General features: G+C 41.0%; 1 protein-coding gene across 5 annotated transcripts in view; it reads left to right on the top strand.

Annotated features, from left to right (window-relative positions):
* Nt5b (5' nucleotidase B) overlaps positions 1 to 23,361 on the top strand; it is a 292,848-nt gene that overhangs the window by 243,205 nt on the left and 26,282 nt on the right. For 4 of the 5 annotated variants that reach the window (XM_071689864.1, XM_071689863.1, XM_071689862.1 and 1 more), the window contains 4 exons: positions 343 to 514; positions 1,420 to 1,642; positions 2,266 to 2,413; positions 2,971 to 3,060. In XM_071689864.1, the coding sequence (XP_071545965.1) occupies positions 343 to 514; positions 1,420 to 1,642; positions 2,266 to 2,413; positions 2,971 to 3,060 (633 nt within the window). Of the gene's footprint in view, positions 1 to 342; positions 515 to 1,419; positions 1,643 to 2,265; positions 2,414 to 2,970; positions 3,061 to 21,700; positions 21,763 to 23,361 lie in introns of all 5 variants that reach the window. The other variant, XR_011716199.1, reaches the window with a different exon arrangement.

Here is a 23,361-nt window from a genome sequence, read left to right as displayed (position 1 = left end):
CATCACTCATCCCTACAACACAACAGATACAGTTTCAACATACCTCAAGGGCTTTCATGCCCTTGATGCAACTACCACTTTGGAGACAATTAGTGCATACTATTTAATTGCCCTTCACTTTTGCACACACACACACACACACACACACACACACACACACACACACAATTACACTTTATGACCTTTAGTGCCAGCCAGAGGTAATGGCTGGCTTTCTGAGTGCTGCAGGATCCTTGTAAACATTGGAGAGACTCCTGGGTCTGGAAGTGTGAGTAAGTACATAAGTACACATATGCATATTGAATACTGATCAACTATTTTTACTCTATGTTTACTTTACAGAATGGTGAAGTGAGAGACTGGAAAACATATTTTGACTATGTTGGTGTCGATGCATGCAAGCCTGTATTCTTTTTTGAGGGAACGATCATGAGACAAGTGGACACTACCACAGGGGCTCTGAGATTAGGAAGACACACAGGAAAGCTCAGACAAGATCAAGTGTATTCAGGAGGTGTGTTTTAACTAAGTATTGTGATATATTCCTGCTTATTTATTAGCAAAAGTTGATTCTGTTGTTTTGATATCTAAGTGTTCAACATTGAAAATTTGTAGCACCTTTTAATCACTTTTTTATCACTTTGATGCTTTTCACCTTTGTTATATCATATTGGTTGTCATTTTACTTTGTTAAAGAATACTTAAAAAAATAATTTCCTTCTTCTTTGAACCATTAGTATCCTTGCAAGACTTATGCTTGGGGATATAAAGTTATAACTTCTGTGAATCCCTCTCCAACTCCCAGTTGGACAGAATCCATGCTGCCACTTTCTTTTGTTAGCGCCTACACTCCTCACACTCGCACAGGGACAGGAACCAACATCACCTTACTGCTGGCAATATCATGCTCTTCCTCTTGCCTTTGTTCTTCCACATCTTTTTGAAAACTGTGTCCACTTGATTTGCTATCACTATCCTCTAAATTGTCCAAATCAAGTGTACCTTATAGATTCACATAATAATCTGGGTTGTTGTGCTGTACGTTTCAACATTATGGTGGTTACTGGCCAACTGAGTGGAACAATATGGACTGATGTATGGAAATACCCACTGAGATGCTAGAAGGTGAATTCTGACTAACACCCTTACTGTTATGAGAAATTTTTAAGAATGAGATCCCATGTATGAAATACTTGCAGTCAACTCCTGGAGGCAGAGTCATATATATGCCAATGGGTTAACACTGAATTTTTGATGCCCATGGAAGAAATTGGGGATGTAACAGAATTTGGGCTGTAAGACTCCACCTTTCCACCTCTGAATTAAATTGTTAGAAAGGGATTTCATTGTATAGAAGAAGGTGTAAAGATGATGATTGTGAAGATAATAAGAAATAATGATTGATAAATTAAATTTTAGGAAACTGTGATGTTTTCACTGAACTTATTGGAGCCAAAGGGAAAGATGTCCTGTATGTTGGTGACCACATCTTTGGTGATATTTTGAAGAGTAAAAAGATTAGGGGATGGCGAACATTTTTGGTAATACCTGAGTTGGTTCAAGAACTTCACGTATGGACAGAAAAATGCTCACTCTTCACCAAACTCCAAAATCTAGATGTTATGCTGGGAGATCTGTACAGGTTAGTGGACTTTTCGAGTATATTTTGATATACATTTAAATCTTATATTTATATGTAGTACCCAAAAAATGTAGACTTAAACAATATATGCATGAAACTATGGTGGAATTTGAAAGAAGGACATGGAAAAATGAAATGAAAATATCATTGAGGAAGAATCCTTCTTTATAAAAGTTCAGCCCATATATCAGACATTATGTCATTAGAAAAATAATGAGTTGGAAGCTCTGGGTTTATCAATATAGAAAGCTTCTTTTGATGGGGGAGTACCGTTGGTAAGTCTTTCCAAGTAAAAGGACTCCTGCAATTTATTCTTATTTGTAAGCAGTGGTATTATCCTACCTTGGCTGATAAGATTGGTAGTCCATTGCAGCAAACATCATCAGAAAGGAGTTAATAGGGAGAAATGAAAGAAAAAAGGAAGGAGGGAAAAAGAGAAGGTTTTTCATTTGATGCAGGGTGCATTTTTTCTTCAATTTTGTCTTTTTCACTCATACTAGATAAGTTCATCTCAGACAGTTTGGAAATTATAGAAAAGTGGAAACTGATTTTTTGACCAGTGTGAAAATGAAATATGTATATTCATAATGAAAACCTTACAGCTGTTTTCTTTCTTTATTTAGGAACTTGGACTCCAGCACATATGAAAGACCAGATTTGACTAAGGTTAGAGGAGCCATCAAAGAAGTTACCCATGAGATGGATTTAAGTTATGGTATGCTTGGATCTCTCTTCAGGTCTGGCTCTAGACAAACACACTTCTCTACTCAGGTGAGTCTTTTAGTGTGTGTTATTCTTAACTAAGTGGGAGGATATTCCATGGATCTCTAGACTAGAACATTCAGTAGATGCATTAGGTAGAGGATGTAATAGACAAAGGTACTCACCATGTGGCCTTTGTTGTCTTTTCCTAGCACTACCTAGCGCATGTGCAGGGGGAGGGGGTTGTCATTTCGTGGTGTGGTGGGGTGGCAACGGGAATGAATAAAGGCAGCAAGTATGAATTATGTTCATGTGTATATAAGTATGTCTGTGTATGTATATATATATATATATATATATGTATACGTTGAAATGTATAGGTATGTATATGTGCGTGTGTGGACATGTATGTACATACATGTGTATGTGGTTGGGTTGGGCCATTCTTTCGTCTGTTTCCTTACGCTACCTCGTTAACGCAGGAGACGGCTACAAAGTATAAGTAAATAAATAAAATAAAATACATCTTACAGTTTTTCTTTAGTTAAACAGTCTGTGCTGCATAAAAATATTGAATTTTTATTGGAAAATGAAACACTTTGTTAACTTGGTGCGTTACTCTACAGGTGGCAAGATATGCTGACTTGTATGCATCAACACTTCTGAACCTGATTTACTATCCCTTCAGCTACATGTTCCGTGCTCCTGCCATGCTGGTTAGTAATGTTTAAAAAGTTAACTTGATTACACTATAGTCTTTGAACATGTAAAAATTGGAAAATAAAGGTAAATTTGTGTAAGTTGATGTGAATTCAAGTAGGCACTTGAAAGTTATTGATAAAAGAACTTGGATGCAATTATCCTTAACAGTAGATGCTTTTTATCAGTAGTTATCTATGAAAAATATGAAGGGATACACTCACTGTAGTGTTCCAAATTGTTTTTCATACTCCTACCCCTCTTATTATGTATTCTTCATAGCTGTGAGTGATTTTTTTCCATGAGAAGTAATAGTGTCAGCAAACTCCTCCACTAACCTCTACTTCATATATTTGTCCTAAAGTAGTCTCAGTTGTTATCTGGTTGGCTCTGTGGCTAAGGTAGAAAAATATTACCCTTATATCTGATTAACATTGTGGAAGGCGACAACTGAGAGGATTTGGAGCTGTTGGGTAGAATTCCTCCCCTTCTGTATTATTACTTTCTGAAAGAGGTAACAGAGGAAAGAGTCAAGAAAGGATTTTTCCTTTTAATTCTGGTCATATGTTCCTGATGTATGTATGGGTCTTGAAGTGCCTGATTTGGGGGAATACATGCCCAGTGCCACTGTATAAAGGAAAGAGGGATAAAGGTGAACTTTTGAATTTCAAAGGTATATAGTAAACAATATGAGAAGAGAGATATGTAATATGTTTAAGGAAATGAACCTGAATGTTCTCTCTGAAAGAAAGTAAGGGAAGAGTAATTTGCCCATACCTTGGTGTTAGTGTGAGGGCTGGAGCTAAGGAAGGGGTAGCACTTCTGCTGAAGGAGGAGTTATGGGAACATGTGAAAAAGTGTAAGGCAGCAAATGTAAGACTGATATGGGTAAGAATGAAGGTGGATTACAAATGATGGATGATTATTAGTGTTTATGTGCCCAGCCTGAGAAATCTGATGAAGAGAGGTGAGTGCTTTGGGAGGAGGTGAGTGAGTGTGTTTGTAGTTTTTGTGTGTGACATAAGGTATTAGTGATGGGTGATTTGTATGCAAAAGTGGGTAATGTAGCAGTTGTGGGTATAACCTGGAGGGCTTGAGGTATTCATTGATTTGAATGGACATGGTGAACAGCTTGTGGAGTTGTGTGCTGAAAAAGGACTGGTCGTTAAGATCACCTGGTTTAAAGAGAGGAACATACGTAAATATTTATGAAGTGGGAAATATGGTTTGAGAGGCATTATTGGATTCTGTAATAGGCAGTTGATGGGATGTCTTATCATTACCTGGCAGAGATAAGGATGAAGGTTTGCAGAGGCTTTTGTAAAAGAGAAAATGATACAGTTAAGAAGGGGATGGTAAAAGTAAATGAGCTTGGAAAAGAGGCTTGTGTGACATATACCAAGAGAGATTGAGTGTAGAATGGTAAAGGGTGAGAGTAAAGGAAGGTAGAGGAGTAGGGCAAAGAATGGAAGGAATTTAGGGAACTGGTGCTGCCATATGCAAGAGAAGTGTGTGGCATGCAGGTGGGAAATGGGCAGGTGAGAAGGGTAGTAAGTGGTGGGATGACAAAGTTAAGTTGCCAGTGAAAGAGAAGAGAAGGGTTGATTACTTTTACGGAAAGAGTGTGAATGAGTAGGAGATATACAGTCAACTAAACTAAGTATTGTCAGTTTTCAGAATCATTTGTCCTGATGATGGCATCTGGCAACTATACGATTGAGAAGCATTTGCTGATGGTGGTAGTGATGTGTTTCATTGTGTATGTGTATATGCACCTTTTAGATTATTTGTTATTACATTATGATATGATATAATTAAAGTATGATTATGTTCATTCATTTTAGAAATGTGATTATGAATGTTCATATGTTTCCCGCTACAAGTCTGCACTGAAGTGGTGACATCACTTTGAAGAACTGTCTATTAAACTCTCTGCTGACACTGTGTGCACATTAATGCAAAAGACTTACCATAGGTCTTTGGGATTTACTGGATATATATTTTTCTGATCCAATGTTTTCTCCACTTCATTAACTATCTACTCTGATCATTAAAACAACTACTCGCAAATCATGACACAAAGCTATTGGTATTAGATTATCATAACTTTATGTGACATATATTCCTAGTTGAGATGAAAGAAAATGTCTGGGAGGAAATTGTGTAAGGTTGTTGTTCTTACTTGCAGTGCTATCCCTCGGTGAGACAGACAGGCTGACTGATTAATCATCACCATCATGGGCAGTGGTGGGTCAGCAGCACAGAATTAAAGATCTTTTAAATCTTCATAGCCTGTCACCAAGTGTCCAGAGATGAGATGCCTTACTGACATTTATTTATATTGTTTACTAAAGGTAGAGTGTAGTTGAGAGAGTAGAAGAGGGTGTGTTGATATGGTTTGGACACATGGAGAGAATGAGTGAGAAAAGATTGACAAAGAGGATATATGTGTCAGAGGTGGAGGGAAAGAGAAGTGGAAGACTAAATTGGAGGTGGAAGGATGGAGTGAAAAAGAATATGAGTGATCTGGGCCTGAACATACAGGAGGGTGAAAGACGTGCTAGGAATAGAGTGGATTGGAATGATGTGGTACACCGAGGTCAACTTCCTGTCATTGGATTGAACCAGGGCATGTGAAGCATCTGGGGTAAACCATGGAGAAGTCTGTGGGGCCTGGATGTGGAAAAGGAGCTGTAGTTTTGGTGCATCACACATGACAGCTAGAGACTGAGTGTGAATGAATGTGGCCTTTTTTGTCTGTTCCTGGCCCTTCCTCGTAGGAGGGGGGATAGCTATTTCATGTGTGGTGGGGTGGTGATGGAAATGGATGAAGGCAGCAAATATGGATATGTTATTTTTTTTTTTATTATACTTTGTCGCTGTCTCCCGCGTTTGCGAGGTAGCGCAAGGAAACAGACGAAAGAAATGGCCCAACCCCCCCCCCATACACATGTATATACATACATCCACACACGCAAATATACATACCTACACAGCTTTCCATGGTTTACCCCAGACGCTTCACATGCCCTGCATCAATCCACTGACAGCACGTCAACCCCGGTATACCACATCGCTCCAATTCACTCTATTCCTTGCCCTCCTTTCACCCTCCTGCATGCTCAGGCCCCGATCACACAAAATCTTTTTCACTCCATCTTTCCACCTCCAATTTGGTCTCCCTCTTCTCCTTGTTCCCTCCACCTCCGACACATATATCCTCTTGGTCAATCTTTCCTCACTCATCCTCTCCATGTGCCCAAACCACTTCAAAACACCCTCTTCTGCTCTCTCAACCACGCTCTTTTTATTTCCACACATCTCTCTTACCCTTACGTTACTCACTCGATCAAACCACCTCACACCACACATTGTCCTCAAACATCTCATTTCCAGCACATCCATCCTCCTGCGCACAACTCTATCCATAGCCCACGCCTCGCAACCATACAACATTGTTGGAACCACTATTCCTTCAAACATACCCATTTTTGCTTTCCGAGATAATGTTCTCGACTTCCACACATTCTTCAAGGCCCCCAGAATTTTCGCCCCCTCCCCCACCCTATGATCCACTTCCGCTTCCATGGTTCCATCCGCTGCCAGATCCACTCCCAGATATCTAAAACACTTCACTTCCTCCAGTTTTTCTCCATTCAAACTCACCTCCCAATTGACTTGACCCTCAACCCTACTGTACCTAATAACCTTGTTCTTATTCACATTTACTCTTAACTTTCTTCTTCCACACACTTTTCCAAACTCAGTCACCAGCTTCTGCAGTTTCTCACATGAATCAGCCACCAGCGCTGTATCATCAGCGAACAACAACTGACTCACTTCCCAAGCTCTCTCATCCCCAACAGACTTCATACTTGCCCCTCTTTCCAAAACTCTTGCATTTACCTCCCTAACAACCCCATCCATAAACAAATTAAACAACCATGGAGACATCACACACCCCTGCCGCAAACGTACATTCACTGAGAACCAATCACTTTCCTCTCTTCCTACACGTACACGTGCCTTACATCCTCGATAAAAACTTTTCACTGCTTCTAACAACTTTCCTCCCACACCATATATTCTTAATACCTTCCACAGAGCATCTCTATCAACTCTATCATATGCCTTCTCCAGATCCATAAATGCTACATACAAATCCATTTGCTTTTCTAAGTATTTCTCACATACATTCTTCAAAGCAAACACCTGATCCACACATCCTCTACCACTTCTGAAACCACACTGCTCTTCCCCAATCTGATGCTCTGTACATGCCTTCACCCTCTCAATCAATACCCTCCCATATGATATATGGATATGTACATGTGTATATATGTATATGTTTGCGTATGTATATGTATGTATATGTGCATGTGTGGGTGTTTATGTACGTACATGTGTATGTGAGTGGGTTAGGCCATTTGTCGTCTGTTTCCTTGCGCTACCTCGCTAATGCAGGAGACAGCAGTTAAGCATAATAGAATGAAAGCTGCCAAGGTGGCAGGTTTGGATGGTATTTCAGTGGAATTTGTGAAAAAAGGGGTGATTGTGTTGTTGACTGGCTGGTAAGGATATTCAATGTATGTATGGTTCATGGTGAAGTGCCTGAGGATTTGTGGATTGCATGCATAGTGCAATTGTATAAAGGCAAAGGGTATGAAGGTAAGTGTTCAAATTACATAGGTATAAGTTTGTTGAGAATTCCTGGGAAATTATATGGGAGGATATTCATTGAGGGAGTAAATGCATGTACAGAACATCAGATTGGTGAAGCGCAGTGTGGTTTCAGAAGTGGTAGAGGATGTGTGGATCAGGTTTGCTTTAAGAATTTATGTGAGAAATACATAGAAAAACAGATGGATTTGTATGTAGCATTTATGGATCTTGAGAAGGCATATGATGGGTTTGATAAAGATGCTCTGTGGAAGGTATTAAGAGTATATGGTTTGGGAGTTAAGTTGCTAGACGCAGTGAAAAGTTTTTGTCAAGGATGTATGGGATGTGTACAAGTAGGAAGAGGGGAAAGTGATTGGTTCCCAGTGAATGTTGGTTTGTGGCAGGGGTGCATGATGTCTCCATGGTTGTTTAATTTGTTTATGGATGGGGTTGGTAGGGAAGTGAATGCAAGAGTCTTGGAGAGAGGGGCAAGTATGCAGTCTGTTGTTCTTACTTGCAGTGCTATCCCTTGGTGAGACAGACAGGCTGACTGATTAATCATCACCATCATGGGCAGTGGTGGGACAGCAGCATAGAATTAAAGATCTTTTAAATCTTCATAGCCTGTCACCAAGTGTCCAGAGATGAGAAGTGGGAAGTGAGTCGGTTGTTGTTCGCTGATGATATATAGTGTTGGTGGCTGATTTGTGTGAGAAACTGCAGAAGTTGGTGACTAAGTTTGGTAAAGCATTTGAAAGAAGAAAGCTAAGAGTAAATGTGAATAAGTGCAAGGTTATATGGCTCAGTAGGGCTGAGGGACAAGTCAATTGGGAGGTAAGTTTGAATGGAGAAAAACTGGAGGAAGTAAGTGTTTTAGATACCTGGGGGTGGATTTGGCAGCGGATGGAACCATGGAAGCAGAAGTGAGTTACGGGGTGGGGGAGGGGGCAAAGGTTTTGGGAGCGTTGTAGAATGTGTAGAAGGTGAGAACATTATCTCAGAGAGCAAAAATGGGTATGTTTGAAGGAATAGTGGTTCCGACAATGTTAAATGGTTGTGAGGCATGGGCAATAGATAGAATTGTGTGGAGGAGGGTGGATGTGTTGGAAATGAGATATTTGGGGACAATATGTGGTGTGAGGTGGTTTGATCAAGTAAGTAATGAAAGGGTAAGAGAGATGTGTGGTAATAAAACAAGTGTGGTTGAGAGAGCAGAAGAGGGTGTATTGAAATGGTTTGGTCTTATGGAGAGAATGAGTGAGGAAAGATTGACCAAGAGGATATATGTGTCAGAGGTGGAGGGAACGAGGAGAAGCGGGAGACCAAATTGGAGGTGGAGGGAACAAGGAGAAGTGGGAGACCAAATTGGAGGTGGAGGGATGGAGTGAAAAAGATTTTGAGCGAGCGGGGCTTGAACATACAGGATGGTGAAAGGCATGCAAGGAATAGAGTGAATTGGAACAATGTGGTATACTGGGGTTGACGTGCTGTCAGTGGATTTAAGCATGGCATGTGAAGCGTCTGGGGTAAACCATGGAAAGTTTTGTGAGGCCTGGATGTGGAAAGGGGGCTATGGTTTTGGTGCATTACACATGACAGCTAGAGACTGAGTGTGAATGAATGTGGCCTTTGTTGTCGTTTCCTGGTGCTACCTCGCGTGCATGTGGGGGGGAAGGGGGTGTCATTTCATGTGTGGCAGGGTGGTGGCAGGAATGGATGAAGGCAACATGTATGAATATGTACATGTGTATATATGTATATGTCTATGTATGTATTTGTATTTATACGTTGAAATATATAGGTATGTATATGTGCGTGTGTGGACGTACATGTATATACATGTGTATGTGGGTGGATTGGGCCATTCTTTTGTCTGTTTCCTTGCGCTACCTCGCTAATGTGGGAGATAGCGACAAAGCAAAATAAATAGATGAATAAATATAAATATATATATATATATATATATATATTTGCGTGTGTGGACGTATGTATATACATGTGTATGGGGGGGGATTGGGCCATTTCTTTCGTCTGTTTCCTTGCGCTACCTCGCAAACGCGGGAGACAGCGACAAAGTATAATAAAAATAAATAAATATATATATATATTTTATCCCTGGGGTTAGGGGTGAAAGAATACTTCCCACGTATTCCCTGCGTGTTGTAGAAGGCGACTAAAAGGGGAGGGAGCGAGGGGCTGGAAATCCTCTCCTTTCGTTTTTTTTTTTTTTTATTATTATTATTTTCCAAAAGAAGGAACAGAGAAGGGGGCCACGTGAGGATATTCCCTCAAAGGCCCAGTCCTCTGTTCTTAACGCTACCTCGCTAACGCGGGAAATGGCGAATAGTTTGAAAGAAAAAGAAGAAAGAAAATATATATATATATATATATATATATATATATATATATATATATATATATATATATATATATATATATATATATATATTATTTTGCTTTGTCGCTGTCTCCCGCGTTAGTAAGGTAGCACAAGGAAACAGACGAAAGAATGGCCCAACCCACCCACATACACATGTATATACATACACATCCACACATGCAAGTATACATACCTATACATCTCAATGTACACATATATATACACACACAGACATATACATATATACACATGTACATAATTCATACTGTCTGCCTTTATTTATTCCCACCGCCACCTCACCACACATGGAATAACAACCCCCTCCCCCCTCATGTGTGCGAGGTAGCGCTAGGAAAAGACAACAAAGGCCCCATTCGTTCACACTCAGTCTCTAGCTGTCATGTAATAATGCACCGAAACCACCTGCTCCCTTTCCACATCCAGGCCCCACAGAACTTTCCATGGTTTACCCCAGATGCTTCACATGCCCTGGTTCAATCCATTGACAGCACGTCGACCCCGGTATACCACATCATTCCAATTCACTCTATTCCTTGCACGCCTTTCACCCTCCTGCATGTTCAGGCCCCGATCAATCAAAATCTTTTTCACTCCATCTTTCCACCTCCAATTTGGTCTCCCACTTCTCCTCGTTCCCTCCACCTCTGACACATATATCCTCTTTGTCAATCTTTCCTCACTCATTCTCTCCATGTGACCAAACCATTTCAAAACACCCTCTTCTGCTCTCTCAACCACACTCTTTTTATTTCCACACATCTCTCTTACCCTTACATTACTTACTCAATCAAACCACCTCACACCACATATTGTCCTCAAACACCTCATTTCCAACACATCCACCCTCCTGCGCACCACTCTATCCATAGCCCACGCCTTGCAGCCATACAACATTGTTGGAGCCACTATTCCTTCAAACATACCCATTTTTGCTTTCCAAGAAAATGTTCTCGACTTCCAAACATTCTTCAAGGCTCCCAGAATTTTTGCCCCCTCCCCTACCCTATGATTCACTTCCGCTTCCATGGTTCCATCTGCTGCCAAATCCACTCCTAGATATCTAAAACACTTCACTTCCTCCTACCTCCCAATTGACTTGACCCTGAACCCTACTGTACCCAATAACCTTGCTCTTATTCACATTTACTCTCAACTTTCTTCTTTCACACACTTTACCAAACTCAGTCACCAGCTTCTGCAGTTTCTCACATGAATCAGCCACCAGCGCTGTATCATCAGTGAACAACACCTGACTCACTTCCCAAGCTCTCTCATCCACAACAGACTGCATACTTGGCCCTCTGTCTAAAACTCTTGCATTTACCTCCCTAACAACCCCATCCTTGAACAAATTAAACAACCATGGAGACATTACACACCACTGCCGCAACCCAACATTCACTGAGAACCAATCACTTTCCTCTCTTCCTACACGTACACATGCCTTACATCCCCGATAAAAACTTTTCACTGCTTCTAACACCTTGCCTCCCACACCATATATTCTTAATACCTTCCATAGAGTAACTCTATCATATGCCTTCTCCAGATCCATAAATGCTACATACAAATCCATTTGCTTTTCTAAGTATTTCTCACATACATTCTTCAGAGCAAACACCTGATCCACGCATCCTCTACCACTTCTGAAACCACACTGCTCATCCCCAATCTGATGCTCTGTACATGCCTTCACCCTCTCAATCAATAACCTCCCATATAACTTCCCAGGAATACTCAACAAACTTATACCTCTGTAATTTGAGCACTCACTTTTAACCCCTATGCCTTTGTACAATGGCAATATGCAAGCATTCCGCCAATCATCCGGCACCTCACCATGAGTCATACATACATTAAATAACCTTACCAACCAGTCAACAATACAGTCACCCCCTATTTTAATAAATTCCACTGCAATACCATCCAAACCCACCGCCTTGCCGGCATTCATCTTATGCAAAGATTTCACTGCCTCTTCTCTGTTTACCAAATCATTTTCCCTAACCCTCTCACTTTGCACACCACCTCGACCAAAACACCCTATATCTGCCACTCTATCATCAAACACATTCATCAAACCTTCAAAATACTCACTCCATCACCTTCTCACATCACCATTACTTGTTATCACCTCCCCATTAGCCCCCTTCACTGAAGTTCCCATTTGTTCCCTTGTCTTACGCACTTTATTTACCTCCTTCCAAAACATCTTTTTATTCTCCCTAAAATTTAATGATACTCTCTCACCCAGCTCTCATTTGCCCTCTTTTTCACCTCTTGCACCTTTCTCTTCACCTCCTGCCTTTTTCTTTTATACATCTCCCAGTTATTTGCATTATTTCCCTGCAAAAATCATCCAAATGCCTCTCTCTTCTCCTTCACTAATAATCTTACTTCATCCCACCACTCACTACCCTTTCTAATCTGCCCATTTCCCATGCTTCTCATGCCACAAGCATCTTTTGCGCAATCCATCACTGCTTCCCTAAGTACATCCCATTCCTCCCCCACTCCCCGTATGTCCTTTGTTCTCACCTTTTTCCTTTCTGTACTCAGTCTCTTCTGGTACTTCCTCACACAAGTCTCCTTCCCAAGCTCACTTACTCTCACCACTCTTTTCACCCCAACATTCTCTCTTCTTTTCTGAAAACCTCTACAATTCTTCACCTTTGCCTCCACAAGATAATGATCAGACATCCCTCCAGTTGCACCCCTCTGCACATTAACATCCAAAAGTCTCTCTTTTGCGTGCCTATCGATTAACACGTAATCCAATAACGCTCTCTGGCCATCTCTCCTACTTACATACGTATGCTTATGTATGTCTCTCTTTTTAAACCAGGTATTCCAAATCACCGGTCCTTTTTCAGCACATAAATCTACAAGCTCTTCTCCATTTCCATTTACAACACTGGACACCCCATGTATGCCAATTATTCCCTCAACTGCCACATTACTCACCTTTGCATTCAAATCACCCATCACTCTAACCCAGTCTCGTGCATCAAAACTACTAACACACTCACTCAGCTGCTCCCAAAACACTTGTCTCTCATGATCTTTCTTCTCATGCCCAGGTGCATATGCACCAATAATCACCCATCTCTCTCCATCCACTTTCACTCCCATCACTCCTGTTTCAGGAGTAGTGCTACTCCTTCCCTTGCTCTTGTCCTCTCACTAATCCCTGACTTTACTTCCAAAACATTATTTATATTTATTTTGTTTTGTCGCTGTCTCCCGCGTTAGCGAGGTAGCGCAGGGAAATGGACAAAAGAATGGCCCAACCCACCCACATACACATGTATATACATACATGTCTACACATGCAAATATACATACCTGTACATCTCAACGTATACATATATATATATATATATACACACACAGACATATACATATATACACATGTACATAATTCATACTGTGTGCCTTTATTCATTCCCATCGTCACCTTGCCACACATGAAATAACAACCCCCTCCCCCTCATGTGCACCTGGTAACGCTAGGAAAAGACAACAAAGGCCACATTCATTCACACTCAGTCTCTAGCTGCCATGTAATAATGCACTTAAACCACAGCTCCCTTTCCACATCCAGGCCCCACAGAACTTTCCATGGTTTACCCCAGATGCTTCACATGCCCTGGTTCAATCCATTTACAGCACGTCTACACCGGTATACCACATCGTTCCAATTCACTCTATTCCTTGCACACCTTTCACCCTCCTGCATGTTCAGGCCCCAATCACTCAAAATCTTTTTCACTCCATCTTTCCACCTCCAATTTGGTCTCCCACTTCTCCTTGTTCCCTCCACCTCTGACACATATATCCTCCTGGTCAATCTTTCCTCACTCATTCTCTCCATGTGACCAAACCATTTCTAAGCACCCTCTTCTGCTCTCTCAACCACACTCTCTTTATTACCACACATTTCTCATACCCTATTATTACTTACTCGATCAAACCACCTCACACCACATATTGTCCTCAAACATCTCATTTCCAGCACATCCACCCTCCTCTGCACAACTTTATCTATAGCCCATGCCTTGCAACCATATAACATTGTTGGAACCACTTTTCCTTCAAACATACCCATTTTTGCTTTCCGAGATAATGTTCTCGACTTCCACACATTCTTTAACGCTCCCAGAACTTCCGCCCGCTCCCCAACCCTATGAGTTACTTCCACTTCCATGGTTCCATCCGCTGCCAGATCCACTCCCAGATATCTAAAACACTTCACTTCCTCTAGTTTTTCTCCATTCAAACTTACCTCCCAGTTGACTTGACCCTCAACCCTACTGTACCTAATAACCTTGCTCTTTTTCACATTTACTCTCAACTCTCTTCTTTCACACACTTTACCAAACTCAGTCACCAGCTTCTGCCATTTCTCACACGAATCAGCCACCAGCGCTGTATCATCCGCGAACAACAACTGACTCACTTCCCAAGCTCTCTCATCCACAACAGACTGCATACTTGCCCCTCTTTCCAAAACTCTTGCATTCACCTCCCTAACAACCCCATCCATAAACAAATTAAACAACCATGGAGACATCTCACACCCCTGCCACAAACCTACATTCACTGAGAACCAATCACTTTCCTCTCTTCCTACACGTACACATGCCTTACATCCTCGATATAAACTTTTCACTGCTTCTAACAGCTTGCCTCCCACACCATATATTCTTAATACCTTCCACAGAGCATCTCTATCAACTCTGTCATATGCCTTCTCCAGATCCATAAATGCTACATACAAATCCATTTGCTTTTCTAAGTACTTCTCACATACATTCTTCAAAGCAAACACCTGATCCACACATCCTCTACCACTTCTGAAACCACACTGCTCATCCCCAATCTGATGCTCTGTACATGCCTTCACCCTCTCAATCAATAACCTCCCATACAATTTCCCAGGAGTACTCAACAAACTTATACCTCTGTAATTTGAGCACTCACTTTTATCCCCTTTGCCTTTGTACAATGGCACTATGTAAGCATTCCACCATTCCTCAGGCACCTCACCATGAGTCATACATACATTAAATAACCTTACCAACCAGTCAACAATACAGCTACCCCCTTTTTTAATAAATTTCACTGCAATACCATCCAAACCCGCTGCCATGCCGGCTTTCATCTTCCGCAAAGCTTTTACTACCTCTTCTCTGTTTACCAAATCATTCTCCCTAACCCTTTCACTTTGCACACCACTTCGACCAAATCACCCTATATCTGCCACTCTATCATCAAACACATTCAACAAACCTTCAAAATTCTCTACTTGTTATCACCTCCCCATTAGCCCCTTCACTGAAGTTCCTATACATATACATACATATATATATATATATATATATATATATATATATATATATATATATATATATATATATATATATACATATAAATACATATACACAGACTTATACATATATGCATATATACATATTCATTCTTGCTTGCCTTCATCTATTCCCGGTACCACCTCACCCCACAGGAAACAGCATCACCGCATATTTGTCATTTCCTGTATTTGCAAGGTAGCATCAAGAAAAGAGGACTGGGCCTTAGAGGGAAAGTCCTCACTTGGACCCCTTCTTTGTTCCTTCTTTTGGAAAAGTAAAAGCTGGAAGGGAGAATTTCCAGCCCCACATTCCCACCCCTTTTATTTGCCTTCTACGACATGCAGGGAATACGTGGGAAGTATTCTTTTACTTGCAGAAACATCTCACTCACCCCTACACTCCTCTGACACAGCAGTGCAAATAAAACCTTATTAAAACTCCCTTGCAATAGGTCCTGAAAACATATCACATGTACACATAAAACACACACATTTTCAACCACTCCTGGCAACATTGCAAAATCCCTAACACATAGAAACTTGCCAACATAGTACTGACCCTAAAACCCTTCAAACCACCCAACTTCCCTCCCTCTTAGAACCATAAATCACTTTGTCATTATTAACCAAAATGACCCACAACAGAATCAGGCAAAATATCCCACACTTATCCATACAGCATGGCCAAAGACCTAATCACTCTGCCAGCACACAAACCTCCCAAGTCATATCTGAGATGTCTTCAGTTAACCGAAACTCCTTCCTGTGCAGTGACAATGAAATGGCTGGCTAATTTCATATATGGCTGCCAAGCCATAGTCTCTTCCACAAGCTTCACATATTTTTTTTTTTTTTTTTTTTTTTTATACTTTGTCGCTGTCTCCCGCGTTTGCGAGGTAGCGCAAGGAAACAGACGAAAGAAATGGCCCAACCCCCCCCCCCATACACATGTACATACACACGTCCACACACGCAAATATACATACCTACACAGCTTTCCATGGTTTACCCCAGACGCTTCACATGCCTTGCTTCAATCCACTGACAGCACGTCAACCCCTGTATACCACATGACTCCAATTCACTCTATTTCTTGCCCTCCTTTCACCCTCCTGCATGTTCAGGCCCCGATCACACAAAATCTTTTTCACTCCATCTTTCCACCTCCAATTTGGTCTCCCTCTTCTCCTCGTTCCCTCCACCTCCGACACATATATCCTCTTGGTCAATCTCTCCTCACTCATTCTCTCCATGTGCCCAAACCATTTCAAAACACCCTCTTCTGCTCTCTCAACCACGCTCTTTTTATTTCCACACATCTCTCTTACCCTTACGTTACTTACTCGATCAAACCACCTCACACCACACATTGTCCTCAAACATCTCATTTCCAGCACATCCATCCTCCTGCGCACATCTCTATCCATAGCCCACGCCTCGCAACCATACAACATTGTTGGAACCACTATTCCCTCAAACATACCCATTTTTGCTTTCCGAGATAGTGTTCTCGACTTCCACACATTTTTCAAGGCTCCCAAAATTTTCGCCCCCTCCCCCACCCTATGATCCACTTCCGCTTCCATGGTTCCATCCGCTGACAGATCCACTCCCAGATATCTAAAACACATCACTTCCTCCAGTTTTTCTCCATTCAAACTCACCTCCCAATTGACTTGACCCTCACCCCTACTGTACCTAATAACCTTGCTCTTATTCACATTTACTCTCAACTTTCTTCTTCCACACACTTTACCAAACTCAGTCACCAACTTCTGCAGTTTCTCACATGAATCAGCCACCAGCGCTGTATCATCAGCGAACAACAACTGACTCACTTCCCAAGCTCTCTCATCCCCAACAGACTTCATACTTGCCCCTCTTTCCAGGACTCTTGCATTTACCTCCCTTACAACCCCATCCATAAACAAATTAAACAACCATGGAGACATCACACACCCCTGCCGCAAACCTACATTCACTGAGAACCAATCACTTTCCTCTCTTCCTACACGTACACATGCCTTACATCCTCGATAAAAACTTTTCACTGCTTCTAACAACTTGCCTCCCACACCATATATTCTTAATACCTTCCACAGAGCATCTCTATCAACTCTATCATATGCCTTCTCCAGATCCATAAATGCTACATACAAATCCATTTGCTTTTCTAAGTATTTCTCACATACATTCTTCAAAGCAAACACCTGATCCACACATCCTCTACCACTTCTGAAACCACACTGCTCTTCCCCAATCTGATGCTCTGTACATGCATTCACCCTCTCAATCAATACCCTCCCATATAATTTACCAGGAATACTCAACAAACTTATACCTCTGTAATTTGAGCACTCACTCTTATCCCCTTTGCCTTTGTACAATGGCACTATGCACGCATTCCGCCAATCCTCAGGCACCTCACCATGAGTCATACATACATTAAATAACCTTACCAACCAGTCAACAATACAGTCACCCCCTTTCTTAATAAATTCCACTGCAATACCATCCAAACCTGCTGCCTTGCCGGCTTTCATCTTCCGCAAAGCTTTTACTACCTCTTCTCTGTTTACCAAATCATTTTCCCTAACCCTCTCACTTTGCACACCACCTCGACCAAAACACCCTATATCTGCCACTCTGTCATCAGACACATTCAACAAACCTTCAAAATACTCATTCCATCTCCTTCTCACATCACCGCTACTTGTTATCACCTCCCCATTTACGCCCTTCACTGAAGTTCCCATTTGCTCCCTTGTCTTACGCACCCTATTTACCTCCTTCCAGAACATCTTTTTATTTTCCCTAAAATTTACTGATAGTCTCTCACCCCAACTCTCATTTGCCCTTTTTTTCACCTCTTGCACCTTTCTCTTGACCTCCTGTCTCTTTCTTTTATACTTCTCCCACTCAATTGCATTTTTTCCCTGCAAAAATCGTCCAAATGCCTCTCTCTTCTCTTTCACTAATACTCTTACTTCTTCATCCCACCACTCACTACCCTTTCTAAACAGCCCACCTCCCACTCTTCTCATGCCACAAGCATCTTTTGCGCAATCCATCACTGATTCCCTAAATACATCCCATTCCTCCCCCACTCCCTTTACTTCCATTGTTCTCACCTTTTTCCATTCTGTACACAGTCTCTCCTGGTACTTCCCCACACAGGTCTCCTTCCCAAGCTCACTTACTCTCACCACCTTTTTCACCCCAACATTCACTCCTCTTTTCTGAAAACCCATACTAATCTTCACCTTAGCCTCCACAAGATAATGATCAGACATCCCTCCAGTTGCACCTCTCAGCACATTAACATCCAAAAGTCTCTCTTTCGCACGCCTGTCAATTAACACGTAATCCAATAACGCTCTCTGGCCATCTCTCCTACTTACATAAGTATACTTATGTATATCTCGCTTTTTAAACCAGGTATTCCCAATCATCAGTCCTTTTTCAGCACATAAATCTACAAGCTCTTCACCATTTCCATTTACAACACTGAACACCCCATGCATACCAATTATTCCCTCAACTGCCACATTACTCACCTTTGCATTCAAATCACCCATCACTATAACCCGGTCTCGTGCATCAAAACCGCTAACACACTCATTTAGCTGCTCCCAAAACACTTGCCTCTCATGATCTTTCTTCTCATGCCCAGGTGCATATGCACCAATAATCACCCACCTCTCTCCATCAACTTTCAATTTTACCCATATTAATCGAGAATTTACTTTCTTACATTCTATCACATACTCCCACAACTCCTGTTTCAGGAGTATTGCTACTCCTTCCCTTGCTCTTGTCCTCTCACTAACCCCTGACTTCACTCCCCAGACATTTCCAAACCACTCTTCCCCTTTACCCTTGAGCTTCGTTTCACTCAGAGCCAAAACATCCAGGTTCCTTTCCTCAAACATACTACCTATCTCTCCTTTTTTCACATCTTGGTTACATCCACACACATTTAGGCACCCCACTCTGAGCCTTCGAGGAGGATGATCACTCCCCGCGTGACTCCTTCTTCTGTTTCCCATTTTAGAAAGTTAATACAAGGAGGGGAGGATTTCCGGCCCCCCGCTCCCGTCCCCTCTAGTCGCTTTCTACGACACGCGAGGAATACGTGGGAAGTATTCTTTCACCCCTATCCCCAGGGATAATATACATATATATATACATATACACACACACACACACACACACACATATGCACATACACACACACACACACACATACATATATATACATATGAAAAATGTAAGAAACAATTTAGAAAACAAACTTTTAGCTTGAAATGAATGAAAAAAAATGAATGTCACATAATCAGCTTCACATATAAAACCTTTAAAGTCTACAATGGAGTTCCCAAAGAAGCAGTTTTTTCTCCAACATTGTTAAATCTTTTCCTGCATGACCTCCCATTGTCTCTTGCAAACCACAGTATGAAGGTCCTTTCATATGCCAACAATTTTATAATCACAGCACAGTGTCTTGATGCCACAGAAGCAACAACAAACATGTAGCGCTACATTATACAGTTGGAACAGGCATGAATCCAGCCTTATGGTCCATATGATGGCACTAATAGTAGTCTTGGAATTATCATTAACACCTGACAAGAGTATTAAGATTGAATTTTTTGGGTGGTGGTTATATCTCTACATTGACAGCCTTAATAATCCTTGCATCTGATAGGCCGAAAGCCCAAATAGCTGATTAACCATGTAACCATAGCCCTCCTTTCACCTTGGATGGCCAGTCATTCCAGTTCATCAAATGACCAGTTATTCTGGGCATCATGTATGACACATGGCACAATCATTACACTGACTTTCCACGCCACACACATCAACACGAGCAACAAACAAATTAAAAGACCTGAGAACACTAACTGGTACGAGATTTGGACAAGAAAAAGAATCCCTTAGTATCCTTTAACAAACAATTCATCTGCTCCACCATAAACTACACCTCACCTGACTTGTCGGCCACACATCAAAAACAAGTATAACAAAGATGAAAACCATGCAGAACTTAGCGCTGAGGACAGTCTATGGCTGCTTAGCAACCATAAACACTCAGCATCTGAACAATAAGACAAAAGTCATCCCAATACAATGACACTTTAAAATGCTCGGTTCTCAATTCTTTAAAGCAGCACTTGACTTATTCCACTGAAACCATTCCAAAACTGAATACCAGCCCCACATTAGAAATGAAAAGCTTACCCCGCCTCACAGATCCTCCATCAACAAACAATACTGTCACATCATGGACTCACTGAATGACCCAAAAAAGTGCTAAAACATAGTGCATTAAATGACCTAACAAGTGTTAAAGAACTGCCTTCCCAACAACTACCCATCAGAAACCATACTCCACTGTTTAGTGTTATATGAGTTACTCTTTCCTGTATGTGAACTGGACACTGGATTTCGGATATCAGTTCAGCACATTCCACACCCCCTCATGCCCTCAGTGCACCAACCACAGCGAAGACACTGAACACGTACTGCTCTGTTGCCCTGCATTCTCCTCACATAGATACATACATAATTTCACTTCACTTTATGACCAGTAGTCCCATCTTGTGAACATGACCTGCTTCCTGAGCAATGCATGAGCCCCAGTGAAGATAAATGGGACTTATGGAACAGGAATGTGCAAAAGTATGCAAAAAATGGTTTTATCAGACTCTGCAGGCCACAAGTCACCTTCAGCAAGGCTATATCATCATCAGTGGATGAAAAGGAGTATAGTCATATCATGGGTTTTCTCCAAAGAAGTTCATTATTTCCTTCCCCTTGCTTGGAGTTCATGCTTGAAGCTGTAGGAGCCCCATGAGAGGAGTGTATGATGATGATGATGATAATGATTTTTTTTTTCACACTTGGTCCTCATGCCTTAGCAAGGTAGCATCAGCACTAGACAAATATTGATTTCATTTGCTCACGTCCATTGTCTAGCTGTCGTGTATCATACTGTGGAGGATGAGTTGCATCCTAGACCTTGTGGTAAATGGTCCAGTTATTAGTTTTCTTTCTCATTATGGTCTATTTTTTCCACATCCTGAAAACAGAAACTAAATGATGTAGGCAACTTATATTTTGCCTTAATTTTATGTATACTTTTTACTGACATGTCTATATGATCAGAATTTCCATGATAAAGTGGCCAAATTATGGTAATTTTTTGCCTTTTCCTTTTCAGATGCATTTCTGTGGAGGTTGACAGAGTTGCTCTGCACCTCCAGTTCCTCTTGTATATCAGTGGTAAATGGCCTTCATTTATGTTTTGAGGTATCCCACTTAGCATAAGAGGACTTTGACATTTCAGTATGGGCATATTTCATTCAGTATCTTTATGTCCTCTTGTATTCTTCCTCCTTTCTTCCACTGCTCCTTAACCCTTTCAGTGCGCAAATGGTTTTATCGGCCTTCCCCAGTGTGCAAAAATGTGAACTCACTATTTTATTAATATTTGAATAGGTACTCAAAAAGATATGAAAAACCATATTTCTTTCATTCTTATGAAATAAGAGTCACCCATTCATAGTTTAGGAAAAACACATTATTTACCAGATTGACCAGTCCTGAGTTTGACAAAAATGAAATAAGCTTTTTAGTTTTATGATTAGGTACAAAAAACTATCAGAACATATAATTTTTGTGATTCAAGAGGTAAGTACCCCTAGTTTATGAAAAACATATCATTTACTGGATTGGCACATTCTAAATGCAGGTATTGGTGTGCAGTTTTTACTGGGATGGCATATTCTGAATAAAGGTGCCACATGTGAGGGCAGAGTAGCAGGCACCTCAGACACGGCAAGTAGCAAGAAAAGACTGACAACATCTACCTTGGTCATTGGTGAGCTCCAGAGGCCTCCATCCTGTTACTATGACTTATTTGTTTGGGTTGCTGTCTTTGACCAACCATCAGAGCCCTCAATGTGCATGGAATTTAACGGGTAACTGGAAATAGCGTTTCGATTTACGCCAGTCACACATTGCCACATGAATGTCAATTGATGCCAATAGCACTGAAAGGATTAAAGAGCGAGAGAAAGCAAGAAACAGTTCCATTGGATGCTAAGAACTGTTATTAACATATGAGTTAGATGATATTTTGCATCACATCTGTAACTTACTGCACTTGCTGCAGATAAATTGTTTTATTGTGGTGTTATCCAGGGGCACTAGTGACGGCATCCATTTGTCTTGGTCGTATTTCCTGTGCAGTTCTTGTTAGCCTGCTTTCCAAGAGCAGTTTCCAAGAGAATTTCATACCATTGTATACAAATGTTGTATTTAGAAGGCTGATATGCATATTCTTTGATGATTTGGGTAAAAGTTATTTCCCTTTGAGCTTTGGACATGTTTGAGCCCTTTGTTGTTTTCTTCTGTTACTGATTTTGTAAACTTATCTCTTGCTACCATGTCCAGCAGATGTTTTCATCAGCGAGTTCATTTGTTTGCTTAGCAAGGGTAGACACATATTATGTAATGGTAGTGCTTCACAGAACATTAACGGTATGAATCTTAACTTAATTGGCCCATTTTTTAGCTTGTACTGCACTCTTAAACTCTTCACATTTTCTGAATGCTGTCCATTCAGATCTCATAAAATCAGTGGGTTTTTTTTAGGTAACTCTATGTTTTGTGACTTTTTTCATACTTGATCACTGTTTCCCTCATTTGCGAGGTACTTCCAGGCAACAGACAAAGAAAGACACACCTATTCACATGCACACACATATTTAAAGGATTTTTTTTTTCTTTTTATAATGCTGGTTTTGATATTATGCCACCTACTATGCGAACTGGAAAGCTTTTAGTGATGTATGCATAACTCTGTAGATTGGCATTTTA

The sequence above is a fragment of the Panulirus ornatus genome, chromosome 47 (assembly GCF_036320965.1).
Source record: "Panulirus ornatus isolate Po-2019 chromosome 47, ASM3632096v1, whole genome shotgun sequence".
NCBI lineage: Eukaryota > Metazoa > Arthropoda > Malacostraca > Decapoda > Palinuridae > Panulirus > Panulirus ornatus.
The sequence above is the reverse complement of the archived record's forward strand: the minus strand, read 5'-3'. Positions and strand labels throughout refer to the sequence as shown.